Genomic DNA, 15,230 nt, shown 5'->3' on the forward strand with positions numbered 1-15,230 from the left:
TTTCCTATATATGTGGCAAGATACTAATATCATAAGACCATTTCAAGATATTACAAGATATCAAAAATCCCTTTGCACATTAACATCAGCAACATCTCATCATCATGTATGCCAAATTTCACATGAATCTGATGAACCGTCTAGGAGGAGTATCTTAAAACTGATCATGTGTCAAAACACACATATTCAAAACGCTATTCTTTCCTTGGCCAGTTGGTGGTGCTATACTAGAAAGGCATATTGGGCATCTACATGTTATCATAATCACGTTATCTACTAACCTGAGAAGTTTCAGACAAATCCTTAACTGTACTATGACTTTTTGACATATTTCCTGTTTATGTGGCAAGATATTAAAATTCATAATATTGCCATTTCAACATATTACAACATATCAAAAATCCCTTTGCAATTTAACATCAGCAACATCTTGGCATCATGTATACCAAGTTTGACATGAATCTGAAGAACCGTCTAGGAGGAGTATATTAAAATTGACAATGTGTCCAAACACATAAAAGCCCAATTACCTCACTTCCTGTTGAGTGTGACTAATACAATGTATATACCAAAGTTGTTCAACTTGGGGAGCCCTACATACATACCAAATTTAGTGTGTGTAACTGAAATGTTATGCCGATCAGGGGACTCCATGACATTAGGGGGCGCTATGGAGTTCCTGAGCCACGCCCGGGGCCAAATCTCTGTGGCTGAGTAGCGGTTACAATGATTGATGTGTGTACCAAATTTGGTTCATTTGGACCCATGGGAACCAGCTCAAAAAAGGCCAAACGAGGCAGGAAAAAAGGGAACAATAATAATCCTTCCAAATACAATAGGGCTTCGCACCGACCGGTGCACAAGGCCGATGTGGCCCCACACAACTCGGTGCTTGGGCCCTAATAATAATTCTTCCAAATACAACCCCGATTCCAAAAAAGTTGGGACAAAGTACAAATTGTAAATAAAAACGGAATGCAATAATTTACAAATCTCAAAAACTGATATTGTATTCACAATAGAACATAGACAACATATCAAATGTCGAAAGTGAGACATTTTGAAATTTCATGCCAAATATTGGCTCATTTGAAATTTCATGACAGCAACACATCTCAAAAAAGTTGGGACAGGGGCAATAAGAGACTGGAAAAGTTAAAGGTACGAAAAAGGAACAGCTGGAGGACCAAATTGCAACTCATTAGGTCAATTGGCAATAGGTCATTAACATGACTGGTTATAAAAAGAGCATCTTGGAGTGGCAGCGGCTCTCAGAAATAAAGATGGGAAGAGGATCACCAATCCCCCTAATTCTGCGCCGACAAATAGTGGAGCAATATCAGAAAGGAGTTCGACAGTGTAAAATTGCAAAGAGTTTGAACATATCATCATCTACAGTGCATAATATCATCAAAAGATTCAGAGAATCTGGAAGAATCTCTGTGCGTAAGGGTCAAGGCCGGAAAACCATACTGGGTGCCCGTGATCTTCGGGCCGTTAGACGACACTGCATCGCATACAGGCATGCTTCTGTATTGGAAATCACAAAAGGGGCTCAGGAATATTTCCAGAGAACATTATCTGTGAACACAATTCACCGTGCCATCCGCCGTTGCCAGCTAAAACTCTATAGTTCAAAGAAGAAGCCATATCTAAACATGATCCAGAAGCGCAGACGTCTTCTCTGGGCCAAGGCTCATTTAAAATGGACTGTGGCAAAGTGGAAAACTGTTCTGTGGTCAGACAAATCAAAATTTGAAGTTCTTTATGGAAATCAGGGACGCCGTGTCATTCGGACTAAAGAGGAGAAGGACGACCCGAGTTGTTATCAGCGCTCAGTTCAGAAGCCTGCATCTCTGATGGTATGGGGTTGCATTAGTGCGTGTGGCATGGGCAGCTTACACATCTGGAAAGACACCATCAGTGCTGAAAGGTATATCCAGGTTCTAGAGCAACATATGCTCCCATCCAGATGACGTCTCTTTCAGGGAAGACCTTGCATTTTCCAACATGACAATGCCAAACCACATACTGCATCAATTACAGCATCATGGCTGCGTAGAAGAAGGGTCTGGGTACTGAACTGGCCAGCCTGCAGTCCAGATCTTTCACCCATAGAAAACATTTGGCGCATCATAAAACGGAGCAACTAGAATCCTACATTAGACAAGAATGGGTTAACATTCCTATCCCTAAACTTGAGGAACTTGTCTCCTCAGTCCCCAGACGTTTACAGACTGTTGTAAAGAGAAAAGAGGATGTCTCACAGTGGTAAACATGGCCTTGTCCCAACTATTTTGAGATGTGTTGTTGTCATCAAATTTAAAATCGCCTAATTTTTCTCTTTAAATGATACATTTTCTCAGTTTAAACATTTGATATGTCATCTATGTTCTATTCTGAATAAAATATAGAATTTTGAAACTTCCACATCATTGGATTCCGTTTTTATTTACAATTTGTACTTTGTCCCAACTTTTTTGGAATCGGGGTTGTACAATAGGGCTTCGCACCAACCGGTGCGCAAGGCCGATGCGGCCCCGCGCACCTCGGTGCTCGGGCCCTAATTGCAAGGAATTTAGACATTCCATCATCAACAATTCATAATATCATTAAAATATTCAGAGAATCTGGAGAAATGTAGGGGACAAGACCAAAAACCAACGCTGACTTCCTGTGACATTTAATCTCTTCAGTGGCACTGAATTAAAACTGGCATGATTGTAGAAAGGATGTTACTACATGGGCTCAGGAACACTTCAGAAAATTGTTGCCAGTCAACAGAGTTCATCGCTGCATCTACAAATGCAAAGCAAAAGCCATATATCAATGACATCCAGAAACATCTCTGATTTCTTTGGGCCCAAGCTCATCGGAGATGGACTGATGAAAAGTAGAAAAGTGTGCTGTGGTCTGTCAAGTCCACATTTGAATTCTTTTGAGAAATCACAGATGTTGTGTCCTCCAAGTTAAAAAGGAAAAGGACCAGCTAGATTGTTACCAGCACTCAGTTCAAAAGTCATCATCTGCGATGGTCTTGAGGGTATGTTAGTGACTATGGCATGGGTAACTTGCACATCTGTGAGGGCACCATTAATGCTGAATGGTACATACGTACAGGTGGGCGGCACGGTGGTGTAGTGGTTAGCGCTGTCGCCTCACAGCAAGAAGGTCCGGGTTCGAGCCCCGTGGCTGGCGAGGGCCTTTCTGTGTGGAGTTTGCATGTTCTCCCCGTGTCCGCGTGGGTTTCCTCCGGGTGCTCCGGTTTCCCCCACAGTCCAAAGACATGCAGGTTAGGTTAACTGGTGACTCTAAATTGACCGTAGGTGTGAATGTGAGTGTGAATGGTTGTCTGTGTCTATGTGTCAGCCCTGTGATGACCTGGTGACTTGTCCAGGGTGTACCCCGCCTTTCGCCCGTAGTCAGCTGGGATAGGCTCCAGCTTGCCTGTGACCCTCTAGAACAGGATAAAGCGGCTAGAGATAATGAGATGAGAATGAATGAGGCATACAGGTTTTGGAGTAACATATGCTGCCATCCAGATGATGTCTTTTTCAGGGACGTCCCTGCTTATTCCAGGAAGACAATGCCAAGATACTTTCTGTAAATGTTACAACAGTGTGGCTTCATAGTAAAAGAGTGCAGGTGCTAAACTGGCCTGCCTGTCTCTCACTGAAAACATGTGGCATATTATGAAGCTCAAAATACAACAACAGAGACCCTGTAATGTTGAGCAACTGAAGTCATATATCAAGCAAGAATGGAAAAGAATTTCACTTTCAGAACTTAAACAATTAGTGTCATCAGTTCTCAAATGCTTACTGAGTGTTGTTAAAAGAAAAGGTTATGTAACACAGAGGTAAACATACCCCTGTCCTAACTTTTTGTAATGTATTGCAGGCATCAAATTCAGAATCAGTGTATATGTTCAAAAAACATAAATAAATAAAGTTTATCAGTAAATAAAGTTTATCAGTTTGAGCATTAAACATCTTGTCTTTGTATTGCATTCAATTGATTGTGGGTTGAAAAGGATTTGCAAATCATTGCATTCTGGCTTTATTTACATTTTACACAGTGTCCCAATATTTTTGGAATTGGGGTTGTACCAAATTGTTGATTTGGCCACTCTTTTGGCAAAGTTTCCGCTGTCTCTCTCATATGGCAAGGCAAGGCAAGGCAAGTTTATTTATATCGCACATTTCATACACAGTGGCAGTTCAATGTGCTTTACAGAGGTAAAAGCAAAACAGTAAACAATAGAAAATAAAATTACATAAAATAAAGGGGGACGAAGAGAGAAAGTTCAGTAAAAACAGCAGAATAAAATGGAATAAAAGTTAAGTAAAGTTTAAAACATGTAAAGATGATGATATTTATCAGTTAGCAGAAAGCATCTGAAAACAGCTTGGTCTTTAATCTAGATTTGAAGCTGCCAACAGCAGGAGCATGGGTGTGTGGGTGTGTGGGTGTGTGGGTTTGTTTGTTTGTTTGTTTGTTTGTTTGTTTGTTTGTTTGTTTGTTTGTTTGTTTGTTTGTTTGTTTTTTCATTGTAATGATGGCCTTCTTCACGTGCATTGACACCTCTTTGGACCACACATTGAGTTCCCATGAACAGCTGCCAGTTTCTAATTCAACTCTTGGAATCAACTCCAGACCCTTTATCTCCTTAATTTGTTATGAAAAAAAAAGAGGAAACAGGCCAGATCTGGCCTTGAAACTGCTCATCATTCAATTGTCTCATTCCTTTTGACTCTGTGAAAATGGGGAGACTATAGATAGATAGATAGATAGATAGATAGATAGATAGATAGATAGATAGATAGATAGATAGATAGATAGACCGGCGCAGATAGAGGGTGGGACGGGTGGGATTCGTCCCACCCAGATTTAAATTCACCTCGTTCGGTCCCCCCCACTTATAGGGAGGAAAAAACATCTATGCTGTCTTTCTTTGCATAAGGCAAACCTCACGGAAAAATCAAAAGACTAATTACCATTCGGTTTATTGAGGTGCACAGCAGTACATACATAGTTGCAACAACTCACATAAAACAAAACAAAGACTGATATTCGGTTGGTTGAGCTGCGCAGACTGCACAGGTTGCAAGCTCGAGCTTGGTTGCTATGGTTACCCACAACAAGTTTGACAGGCATATCGGGGACAGCTCCTAGTTCAGGACCCCAACACGGCATGATGAAGGGTGCCAAACCGAAAAGGCAGAAAACGATTGCATCGTTTTTTCAAAAAACAACGACTGTAAGTAAACTGTGCCTTACTTTATCATTTCACCTTGCAATTTTTTGATAGTCTGTTCAAAGTAATCTCGTAGTGAAAGTAAAATCGTACGGAGTAGAGATGCCTTTCTGGTAGCCTCCTTCTTTCGGTGGTAGCCTGTAGATACAGTGCTCAGAAGGCAGTTTTAATGTTTAATCTGGTGTTCCCTGCCATAATTTCAGCGAGCATATTGTTTCATAAGGAAACTTTGCGAAGAGTTGTTGACTGACTGCTGCTCACACAACACACAGGCATAGTTAGAAAGTCAGGATGCACTGGTTTACACTTTACACACACACACGTAGCCCAGCCTCTCGCTATGTTTAACAGTTGGAACTTAGCGGTTTTAAAACTAGTTTTGCAGTTTTGCAATTTCTGTGTGTGATGATAATGTGTAAACTTTGGATTTCCATAGGCTATGTTAAAATGTTATCATTGTCCTGGCTTGCAGGTAGTTCCTGGTGATGGCAGTGAGGGAGGTGAAATAAGTGATCCACAGGAGGGTAGTAGTAGTGCACTAGGCCTGCAACTGCAAGAGGCAGAAGGAAGAGAGAGAGAAGAAGGGGGGTCAGAAGAAGGAGAGAGAGAGAAGAAGGGTCGGAAGAAGGATGGACAGGAGACGAGAAAGCAAGGGCAGAGACAGCTTCACACAACACATCTTGGGGGTGGGGTTGGTTTGCTGGCAGCTTTGTCCCCCCCAGTTCAAAAAACGTATCTGTGCCCCTGGATGGATGGATAGATAGATAGATAGATAGATAGATAGATAGATAGATAGATAGATAGATAGATAGATAGATAGATAGATAGATAGATAGATAGATAGATAGATAGATAGATAGATAGATAGATAGATAGATAGATAAAAATAGCTGTAATTCCTAAAGGTTTAATGCAATATTTTTGTCAAACCCCTTGAAATAAATCTGAAAGTATACACTTCAGCCAGTCACATCATGATTGCTTCATTGTAAATCCATTATGGCAGTATACAGAGGTAAAATTAGGAAAGTCGGGTCACTGTCCAAATACTTATGGACCTTACTGGAGTTCAGGAAAATATGTTTTAGGTGTCACATCAACCATTACCTTACCAGCTTAACTCTAATTTAATTATTCATTTTGCATTTAAGTAATTTTCTATAACATTGGTCATTAAGAAATGAGAGACGGCGTGACGTCATTACGTTTAAAGGCAACGACTCAGTGAAGTTCAGCAGATCAAAAAAGAAAAAAGTTGCAGACCGCTGCGGACAGCAACCGCGTGAATGCCGTCTGAACGTACTTGTTTGTAAGCTCAGGGCGCGTCTTTATTACTTTAAACACTGCTGCAAAGGTGGTTCCTTTCTTCAGTTTGAGCTGGACATCTATACAGCGGTTCTGAGGATTTGAGCGAGCTGATACTCTGGGTAAGTTTACTTGTTACTTCTTTGATTTTACAACAACTTCTATAGTTTAATTGCTCGCCCAAACGTTGGTCATTAGCGTAGCAGGTTGCATTGAGCTGTTTGATGTTCAATTAAATGTATTATACATGCATGATTAGTTGTTATATAATACAGTACAGAACATAATTCCAGTGATAAATTTGAGTAAAGTTAAAGATAACCTGCTAAAAGGTAACTGTGTATTTGTGAATTTCTTTGGTGTTTTATAGTGTTTATTATTATTATTATTATTATTATTATTATTATTATTATTATTATTTCTCAAGAAGTGTTGACAATTGTGAATTTTGTTTTCTCAAGGACTTTTTATTTCAGTGAAAAACAACAAAAAGCAGGGAAAATGTACAAATAGATCTTAAAGGTGAAGGAGGTAGAAGAGTTCTTCAAAATGCATATTGTTTAAATACAAATAATCTGCTTTCCAAGAGAATGACTACAATAGTGTATAAAACTACACTGAAGTGACTTATTATTTAGGTTGATTTTTATTATCCCTTGATGTTGTTTGAACAACGTATGGCACCTCTAAATTAAGCACTTCAAAAAAAAGAAAGAAAGAAAGAAAGAAAGAAAGAAAGAACCAGAAAGAACTTTTGAGGTATGACTGTGATCTCGCTGTCATTATGAAAATACACATTGCTCAGTGTTAGGTCAATTTAAGGTGCTACACTTGTGACCTCAAGTGGACAAATGTAGAATAACACGTTAATTTAGTCCCATGTTAAATTCAAACGTGAATGTTTTTCCTTTGCACAATGTATATTCTGAACGGCATTTTCAAAATCTGAATATTGTTTTTCTGCCAAACCAGGTTGCACAGATTTCTTCAGCCATTTCTGTGATGTATATGAACAGGACAGAGATGTCTTTCAATAACAATTTCTCCATGGGTAATGAGTCAGAGGAAGACTATTATGATGACTATGATGATGATGAGCATGCAGAACTCAGGCAATCACTCAACGTCATGTCACTCATAGTCTACTGTTTAGCCTTTGTGCTTGGAGTGGCTGGGAATGGCATTGTAATCTGGGTGTCTGGATTTAAGATGAAGAAGACTGTGAACACGGTTTGGTTTCTCAACCTGGCAGTAGCAGATTTCCTTTTCACTGCCTTCTTGCCTCTCAGTGTGGCTTACACAGCCATGGGCTTTCACTGGCCATTTGGACGTTTCATGTGCAAGCTCAACAGCACACTCGGTTTCCTCAACATGTTTGCTAGTGTGTATATCCTGGTGGTGATCAGTGTGGATCGTTGCATATCAGTTGTGCATCCAATATGGGCACAGAACCATCGAAGTGTCAGTTGCGCATCCGGACTGAGCCTTGGAGTCTGGGTATTTGCTTTACTCTTGAGTTCTCCCTACTTTGTCTTCAGGGACACTGCTCCAGACTACAATAATCCAAACATTATCAACTGCTTTAACAACTTTGCCTTTTCTGATGATTATGTTACTTCAGAGGTTGTGGAACTCCGTCTCCTGCGACACCGTGCTATGATCATCACACGTTTTCTCCTGGGGTTTGTAGTGCCTTTTTCCATCATTGTCTCCTGCTATGCAATCATCATCCATCGCCTCAAAAGAAACCGCTCAATGTCTGGTCGCACGGGGCGTCCTTTTAGGATCATTGCTGCTGTGATTACAGCTTTTTTCCTATGCTGGGCTCCATACCACATCCTAGTGCTCATCGAGATGGCTCATCACATGGCCCCCATGAACAGTCCCACCCTGGAGCGTATAACTACTATTGGCATTCCCATAGCCACTAGTTTGGCTTTTCTCAACAGCTGCCTGAACCCATTGTTATATGTGTTCATTGGTCAGGATTTCAAAGATAAGGTGCGGAAGTCTATCTTGAAAGTGCTGGAAACAGCATTGACAGAGGAGGTATCACGCACTAACACCTGCACAAACTCCATGATCAACACCCGCATCAAAGAGCAAGGAAGTAAGTCCTTTTCTGATGTAGAGCTGTAAGAAACATATGAAAATACCATTTTTCCGAGGAGAGAGAATACTTCATTGCAATTTTGGCAACTATAAGAAATAACCTTAGAATGTGTACAGCATAAAGGACAGAAATAAAAGCTGCAAGCAAGCTACAAACATTTTAGTCCATGACTAAGTTGAATACAAATTTTAACTTCAGTGCAAATCAAACTTATGAATATATGGCTAGTGTCCCAATTCCACTGCTTGGTCACTATTTTGGAAGATCAGTTCTTGATCTTGAAGAAATCAGTATTTATTCCTCATACTGAACAAATATGCTACAAAATATCGTCAGCTTAAACATGAAGTAAGTATAAAATATTAGGTCATAAGTATGGAAGTCCAGAAAGGCCATGAGGTGTGGGGTGTTTTTTGTTTTTGTTTTTTGTACTGTTACCTCAGGATAACAAAGTATTTTTCTCATTATGTCAAAATACATTATTAGATGTATTATACATTATTAGATGTGTTATACATTTAATATAATTACAATTATACTAATTATACATTATTAGCATATGATGTACACCAACTATATGTTTTTGCTTTAATCAGGGATGAACACGAGTATTTTCTCTTGTGCGATACCAGGATTATCGCGTGCTGATGCAGTGACACAGCCTTGTAGCTCTGAGAACCTGGGTTTGATTTTGAGCTTTGGTGTAAAGTTGCACTATATTTCCATTTTAGGATCAATAACTATCTATCTATCTATCTATCTATCTATCTATCTATCTATCTATCTATCTATCTATCTATCTATCATGTTTATCAGTACTAGACATTTTACAAGTTAGTGTCCTTTACTTGACAAGGCAGCTCAGAAATCTGCAACTATACTGTCATAGATATTATAGTGATCCTGAATGGGTAGTCAGTTTTATTGTCAGCCTACTTGAGGGACCAGGACATATCCAGGATTATCGCATGATGTTTGAGAGATGCTGAGGAAATGGTTTTCAGCTCACAAGACAAATGGTGATCAAAATGTTCTGAAAAAGGATATAATTACTACAGAATTGCCATAATACCAATTATATGGCAGTATGTCACTGGTCACAATAATGCAATGCTTGTACAGTATGCTACTACTATGTCACTGTCCAAAGTGATGTAATGCTAGTGTGCTACTCCTACCTGATCTCAGTCAATAGCTTTTTTTTATCAAAAGATCACAAGGAAATATGGTATGAGCTCAAGAAAACAACATTTATTAACTTGGGATCACAAGAAAAATAAGTGGCCTTTCTGAAGTTCTATACACAAGGCATTGATTTAAAAGGCAAAAAAGATGACTTTGGTTTTTGTGGGATTACCAAAAATGCATGATTTTATTTGTATTCTCAGGCTGCTGACAGTTGGGTTCCACAAGACAGCCCATTTCTGAAATTCTAGGATGGGCTTTCCTACTTTTGTACAATTTGAGTGTTTTGAAGAGCATATGAGACTTAAAAGAGAATTCAGCATAAGAGTTCAATTAAATAGTTAATGCATTTTGTTTGTTCTGTACTATTAAAAATTATAGCATAAATTACCACAGCAAGCATCTTAACTAGAACTGTATTATTGTATGATTATTTTGTGTTTGGTTTTTGTTTTTTTTTGTTTGTTTGTTATATTGGTTGGTTATATTGGTATTATAAAAGACTGGATATAGAATGTTCTCTGTACGTCCTCTGTCCTCAGCATGATGAAGACCTTTAAATATGGTACTTGATTAAATTACTGAATACTGATTTTTGTGTAGCTAAATTTCTTCTAATATATATATATATATATATATATATATATATATATATATATATATATATATAATATCCATGTCTTGCTATTCTTTTATTCTGTTTAATATATTTTGTCAGCAATTTTTCATGAAATCATTGTATCATAAGAATGTATATTACTTTTTTATATGTACACACACTTTTTTGCTGACTGTGCTTTGTGGTTGTAAAATACTAATAACATTAAATGCATCAAGCAAAAATACTTGCTGCTTTAGTAAAACCTGGTTTATCATTCATTACTATTGAAAGAAACAAAGGTATGCCTTTTATGATGTGCTTATTATCTCATCTCATCTCATCTCATCTCATTATCTGTAGCCGCTTTATCCTGTTCTACAGGGTCGCAGGCAAGCTGGAGCCTATCCCAGCTGACTACGGGCGAAAGGCGGGGTACACCCTGGACAAGTCGCCAGGTCATCACAGGGCTGACACATAGACACAGACAACCATTCACACTCACATTCACACCTACGGTCAATTTAGAGTCACCAGTTAACCTAACCTGCATGTCTTTGGACTGTGGGGGAAACCGGAGCACCCGGAGGAAACCCACGCGGACACGGGGAGAACATGCAAACTCCGCACAGAAAGGCCCTCGCCGGCCACGGGGCTCGAACCTGGACCTTCTTGCTGTGAGGCGACAGTGCTAACCACTACACCACCGTGCCACCCGTGCTTATTATTATTATTATTATTATTATTTTGTTACTTGACCTATACAGGAATAACCCTGTGATTCTCCCTCCCAGTAAAGCAGAGCACAAGGATGCTGACATTCAGAACCAGCTATAGCCTTAAATCAAAAAAGGTTGGGACCGTATGGATAATGTAAATAAAAAAAGAAAGCAGTGATTTCTAAATTTACTTTGAATTGTATTTCATTGCAGACAGTATGAACCCAAGACATTTCATGTTTTGTCTGATCAACTTCATTTCATCTGTTGATATACATCCATTCCTGCATTTCAGGGCTGCAACACTGCAACAAAAACAAGTTGGGACAGGGGAAATTTAAGGCTAGTAATGAGATAAAACAATTAAATAATGATGTGATTTGAAGCAGGTGATGCCAACAGTTTATTGTAATCATGATTTGGTACAAAAGCAGTATCCAGGAAAGGCCTAGTCTTTGAGGAGCAAAGATGGGTTGAGGATCTCCAGTTTGTCAACAAATGCATGAGAAAATAAGGGTGTTTTCACACCTGGTCCCCTTTAAAGGAACCAGACTCAGTCCTCTTTAAGTGGACCAAAAAGTGGACCAACAGAAAAAGAACTCAGTTCTTTTTGTGTTCACACTGTGAATTTATTACAAAGAGGACTGGGTTCTCTTTCCAGTTAAGCTTTGATGGGGCCTCAGTCCTCTTTCTGTTCACACCAGGTCCTCTAGAGCCCTCAGACCCCCAGTGCATAGAATTCTGGGTAATTTTCTCTTGAATCAAAATGTCTGCTGCCATGCTTGCCCTGCTGTATTCTTTGATCAAAATAGTGCGGATTAAGGAAAATAAATGTATTATATTATATATTTTTATATTATATATTTATAATATAGTTATATTATTGTGGCCGACTCATCAGTCAGTAAGTTCAGAGAACTGTAAAGCGGCTGTGGTAAGTTCCAAAAGGAAGTTGAGGTTCCCTGCTACAGTCACATGACCAACTACGGCAAACGAAGAAGGTTAAACTACAGTGAAAAAGGCGAAGTGAACCCGGTGCGCTTTTTGTTCACAATGCGCAGATTAGGCGAACCGTACCGTTGATTTTTAGCGAACCGTACTGAGACCACCTCCTGAGGTGGTCTCAGTTCGGCTCGCTTTAAAGGGGTCTGGGTACGGTTGGAGTGTTCACATATGCGCAAAAAATGCTGAGTCATCGATCTGAGTTTGGTTAGATGGCTGAAAAGGACCAACTGTGAAAACACCCTAAATTAAATGTTTAAAACAATGTTCTTCAAAGAAAGATAGGAAGGGATTTGAATATTTCACCCTCTACTGTGCATAATATCATTAAAAGATTCAAGGAATCTGGAGGAACTTTGGTGTGTAAAGGACAAGGGCGCAAGCCTAAGTTGAACACCTGTGATCACCAATCCCTCAGACGTATCAAGAACCATCATTCATCTATAGCTGATGTAACCACATGGGCTCTGGATTACTTTGGCAAACCTGTCAACCACTACAGTATGGGATTACATCCAAAAATGCTAGTTAAAACTTTATTGTGCAAAAAGGAAGACATATGTTAACTATGTCCAGAAGCACCGTTGGCTTCTCTGGGCTCAGAGGCATCTGCTCTGGACCATCACACAGTGGAAACATGGATTGTGGTCAGACTGTAGGAGGAAGCCAGGAAGAGAAAACGGGAGAGTGACTGAGAAGGAGACAAATCTTGAGAAGGAAGTAAATCTTGAACTGGATTTTACTTGTTGGAGATAGATAAGACCAATAAAAGGCTGCAAGATAGACATCATGCTGGGCTTCTGATAGGTTTTGATTGGCCAGTACTTTAGAAAGTTAAATTGACCAAGTATAATCTCAGAATGTAGTCCTCTGCTGCCTAGGAGATTCTGCCTCACGGCAGTTCAAATGCCAGTTCAAACTGCAAAAAGGAAGCTTTATGTTAACTGTGTCGAGAAGTGCCATCAACTTCTCTGGGCTTGGAGGCATCTGGGATGGACCATCACACAGTGGAAACGTGTATTGTGGTCTGATGAATCATTCCATATTCCAGGTCTTTTTTTGTAAGAAATGGACGCTGTGTGCTCAAGATCAAAGACAAAAAGGACCACCCAGACTATGATCAGCAACAAGTCCAAAAGCCGGGTCTATCATGATATGTGGTTCTGTCAATGCCCTTGGCAAAGGTACTTTACACTTCTGTGATGGCAGCATTAATGTAGAAAAGTACATTGAGATTTTGGAGCAACATATGCTGCCTTCAAGGTAACATCTTTTCCAGGGATAGTTCAACAAGATAATGCAAAACTACATTCTGCACACATTACAAAAGCATGGTTGTGGAAGAAGTGGGTACCTGTCCCCTTTGTCCACAAAAGAAAATGTGTGGTGAATTTTAAAAAGAAAAATGTGACAGTGACAACCTTGTACCATTGCACACCTTAAGACCTGTTTGCAGGAAGAACTGGACAAAATAACACATGAAACACTTCATCAGGTCATGTCTTCAGACCCTAAACAACTTCAGATCCTAAACAAGTGTTGTGAGAAAGAATGGCAACATTACAAAGTGGTAAATGCTTTACCATCCCGACTTTTTTTAATGTATTGCAAGAATAAATATTGAAATAAGTATTTATTTTGGAAAAGCAATACAATTCATGAGGTAAAACATCAAATAATGTACTGTTGTGTTGTTTTGAGTGCAATACAGCTTAAATATTATTTACAAATCATTGTTTTCAGTTTTAATTTCAATTTCTACATACCGTCCCTACTTTCTCTGATTTGGGGTTATATTTAGAACATAGCATCTGTCTGGAAAATTTTCCAAGTTCTTAAGTCAATTATCTGGGCAGCCCATTCACTTTAATTAATAATTTAACAATATGATTTCCACCCTCATTATTCAGCAGCTTAGGAACTAGCACTTGTTGCATTACATCCATTTTTACGCAAGGATCTTGAAGTACAGCAGAAAAGCATGAATCTTAGGTGGGGTAAAAAAGTTTAAAAAAAAAAAAAAAAACATTGCACCTACTCATGAGAGATACAGCAAGTGACTGGACAGGCCAGGAAAAATATTTTTCATTCTCCAACAGTTACTTGGGTGCACAAGTTAATATTACCACAAAATATTAAAATGATGTCATGAAACTGTACTGTGTGCACAGGATGTAATCTATTTGATCAGGCTTTTAATTTGGTATTTTGATTTGTTGAATTAATAAAACAATGCCCAAATCTTTATTTCAATGGAATTTCCAATAAAGAAAACTTAAAATCTTAAATGTTACATTGTATTTGTTAATTAATTATTTATTAATATTCATAATTCTCTCATTTTTGTCACATAAAATTGTTGGCTAACAGCCATGATAATTATGAACATTTAATATCGCTTTAAAATCATGTCAGGTCAGCTCATGTTAGCTAGATGATTAGGATCAGCACTGCATTGAAGTGACTAAAGTGTAGCTAAGGCTAATGCATCCACCCTGCCATGATTTATTCACAGTAATTGCTGTCAGAAAAGATGTGCCATTTGGTATGGTTAAAATGAACAGAATGTTTGTGTGATTTTCATAAAAGAATATTCTTCTTTTAGCATTTTTTAATCAACAGCAAAAAAAAAGTGTATGAGGTAGCAATTGATAATCACTGATAATATTATTTCATAACAGTGCATGTCCAAGCAGTTGTGGCCATCTTTTGTTCAGTTAGTGACACCAGAAGTAAGACAGTATACTATAGAATATAGTACCCAAGAACTGGGATCAGCTGGGATTAGCAATAACTTCATAAAAGCTCACAGTAAATGGTTGAAAATGTAGATGGTGGTTATGTTATATTATGTTAGTTTTGTAAATTTTAACTTTTTAGCAGAATATTAATACAATCCTGAGAACAAAAAAGTTGGGATGCTGTATAAAACATCAAATAAAAACAAAATGCAATGATTTGCAAATTCTTTTTGACCTACAGTGGTGCTTGAAAATTTGTGAACCCTTTAGAATTTTCTATATTTCTGCATAAATATGACCTAAAATGTCA

At 38.6% G+C, this 15,230-nt stretch overlaps 1 protein-coding gene across 2 annotated transcripts; it reads left to right on the forward strand.

Moving 5' to 3' along the window:
• The first annotated feature begins 6,531 nt into the window (after positions 1–6,531).
• On the forward strand, positions 6,532–10,458 carry fpr1 (formyl peptide receptor 1). 2 transcript variants are annotated; one of them, XM_060920431.1, is made up of 3 exons: positions 6,532–6,684; positions 7,535–8,672; positions 10,064–10,458. In XM_060920431.1, the coding sequence occupies exons 2-3, from the start codon at positions 7,565–7,567 to the stop codon at positions 10,069–10,071; spliced, it is 1,116 nt and encodes a 371-aa protein (XP_060776414.1). In that variant the 5' UTR covers positions 6,532–6,684; positions 7,535–7,564; the 3' UTR covers positions 10,072–10,458. The 2 variants fall into 2 exon arrangements, with proteins under 2 accessions (XP_060776414.1, XP_060776413.1); XM_060920430.1 differs by having other exon boundaries at positions 7,535–10,458.
• The last annotated feature ends 4,772 nt before the right edge of the window (positions 10,459–15,230 follow it).

Source organism: Neoarius graeffei, chromosome 5 (genome assembly GCF_027579695.1).
Source record: "Neoarius graeffei isolate fNeoGra1 chromosome 5, fNeoGra1.pri, whole genome shotgun sequence".
NCBI classification, from domain to species: Eukaryota; Metazoa; Chordata; class Actinopteri; order Siluriformes; family Ariidae; genus Neoarius; species Neoarius graeffei.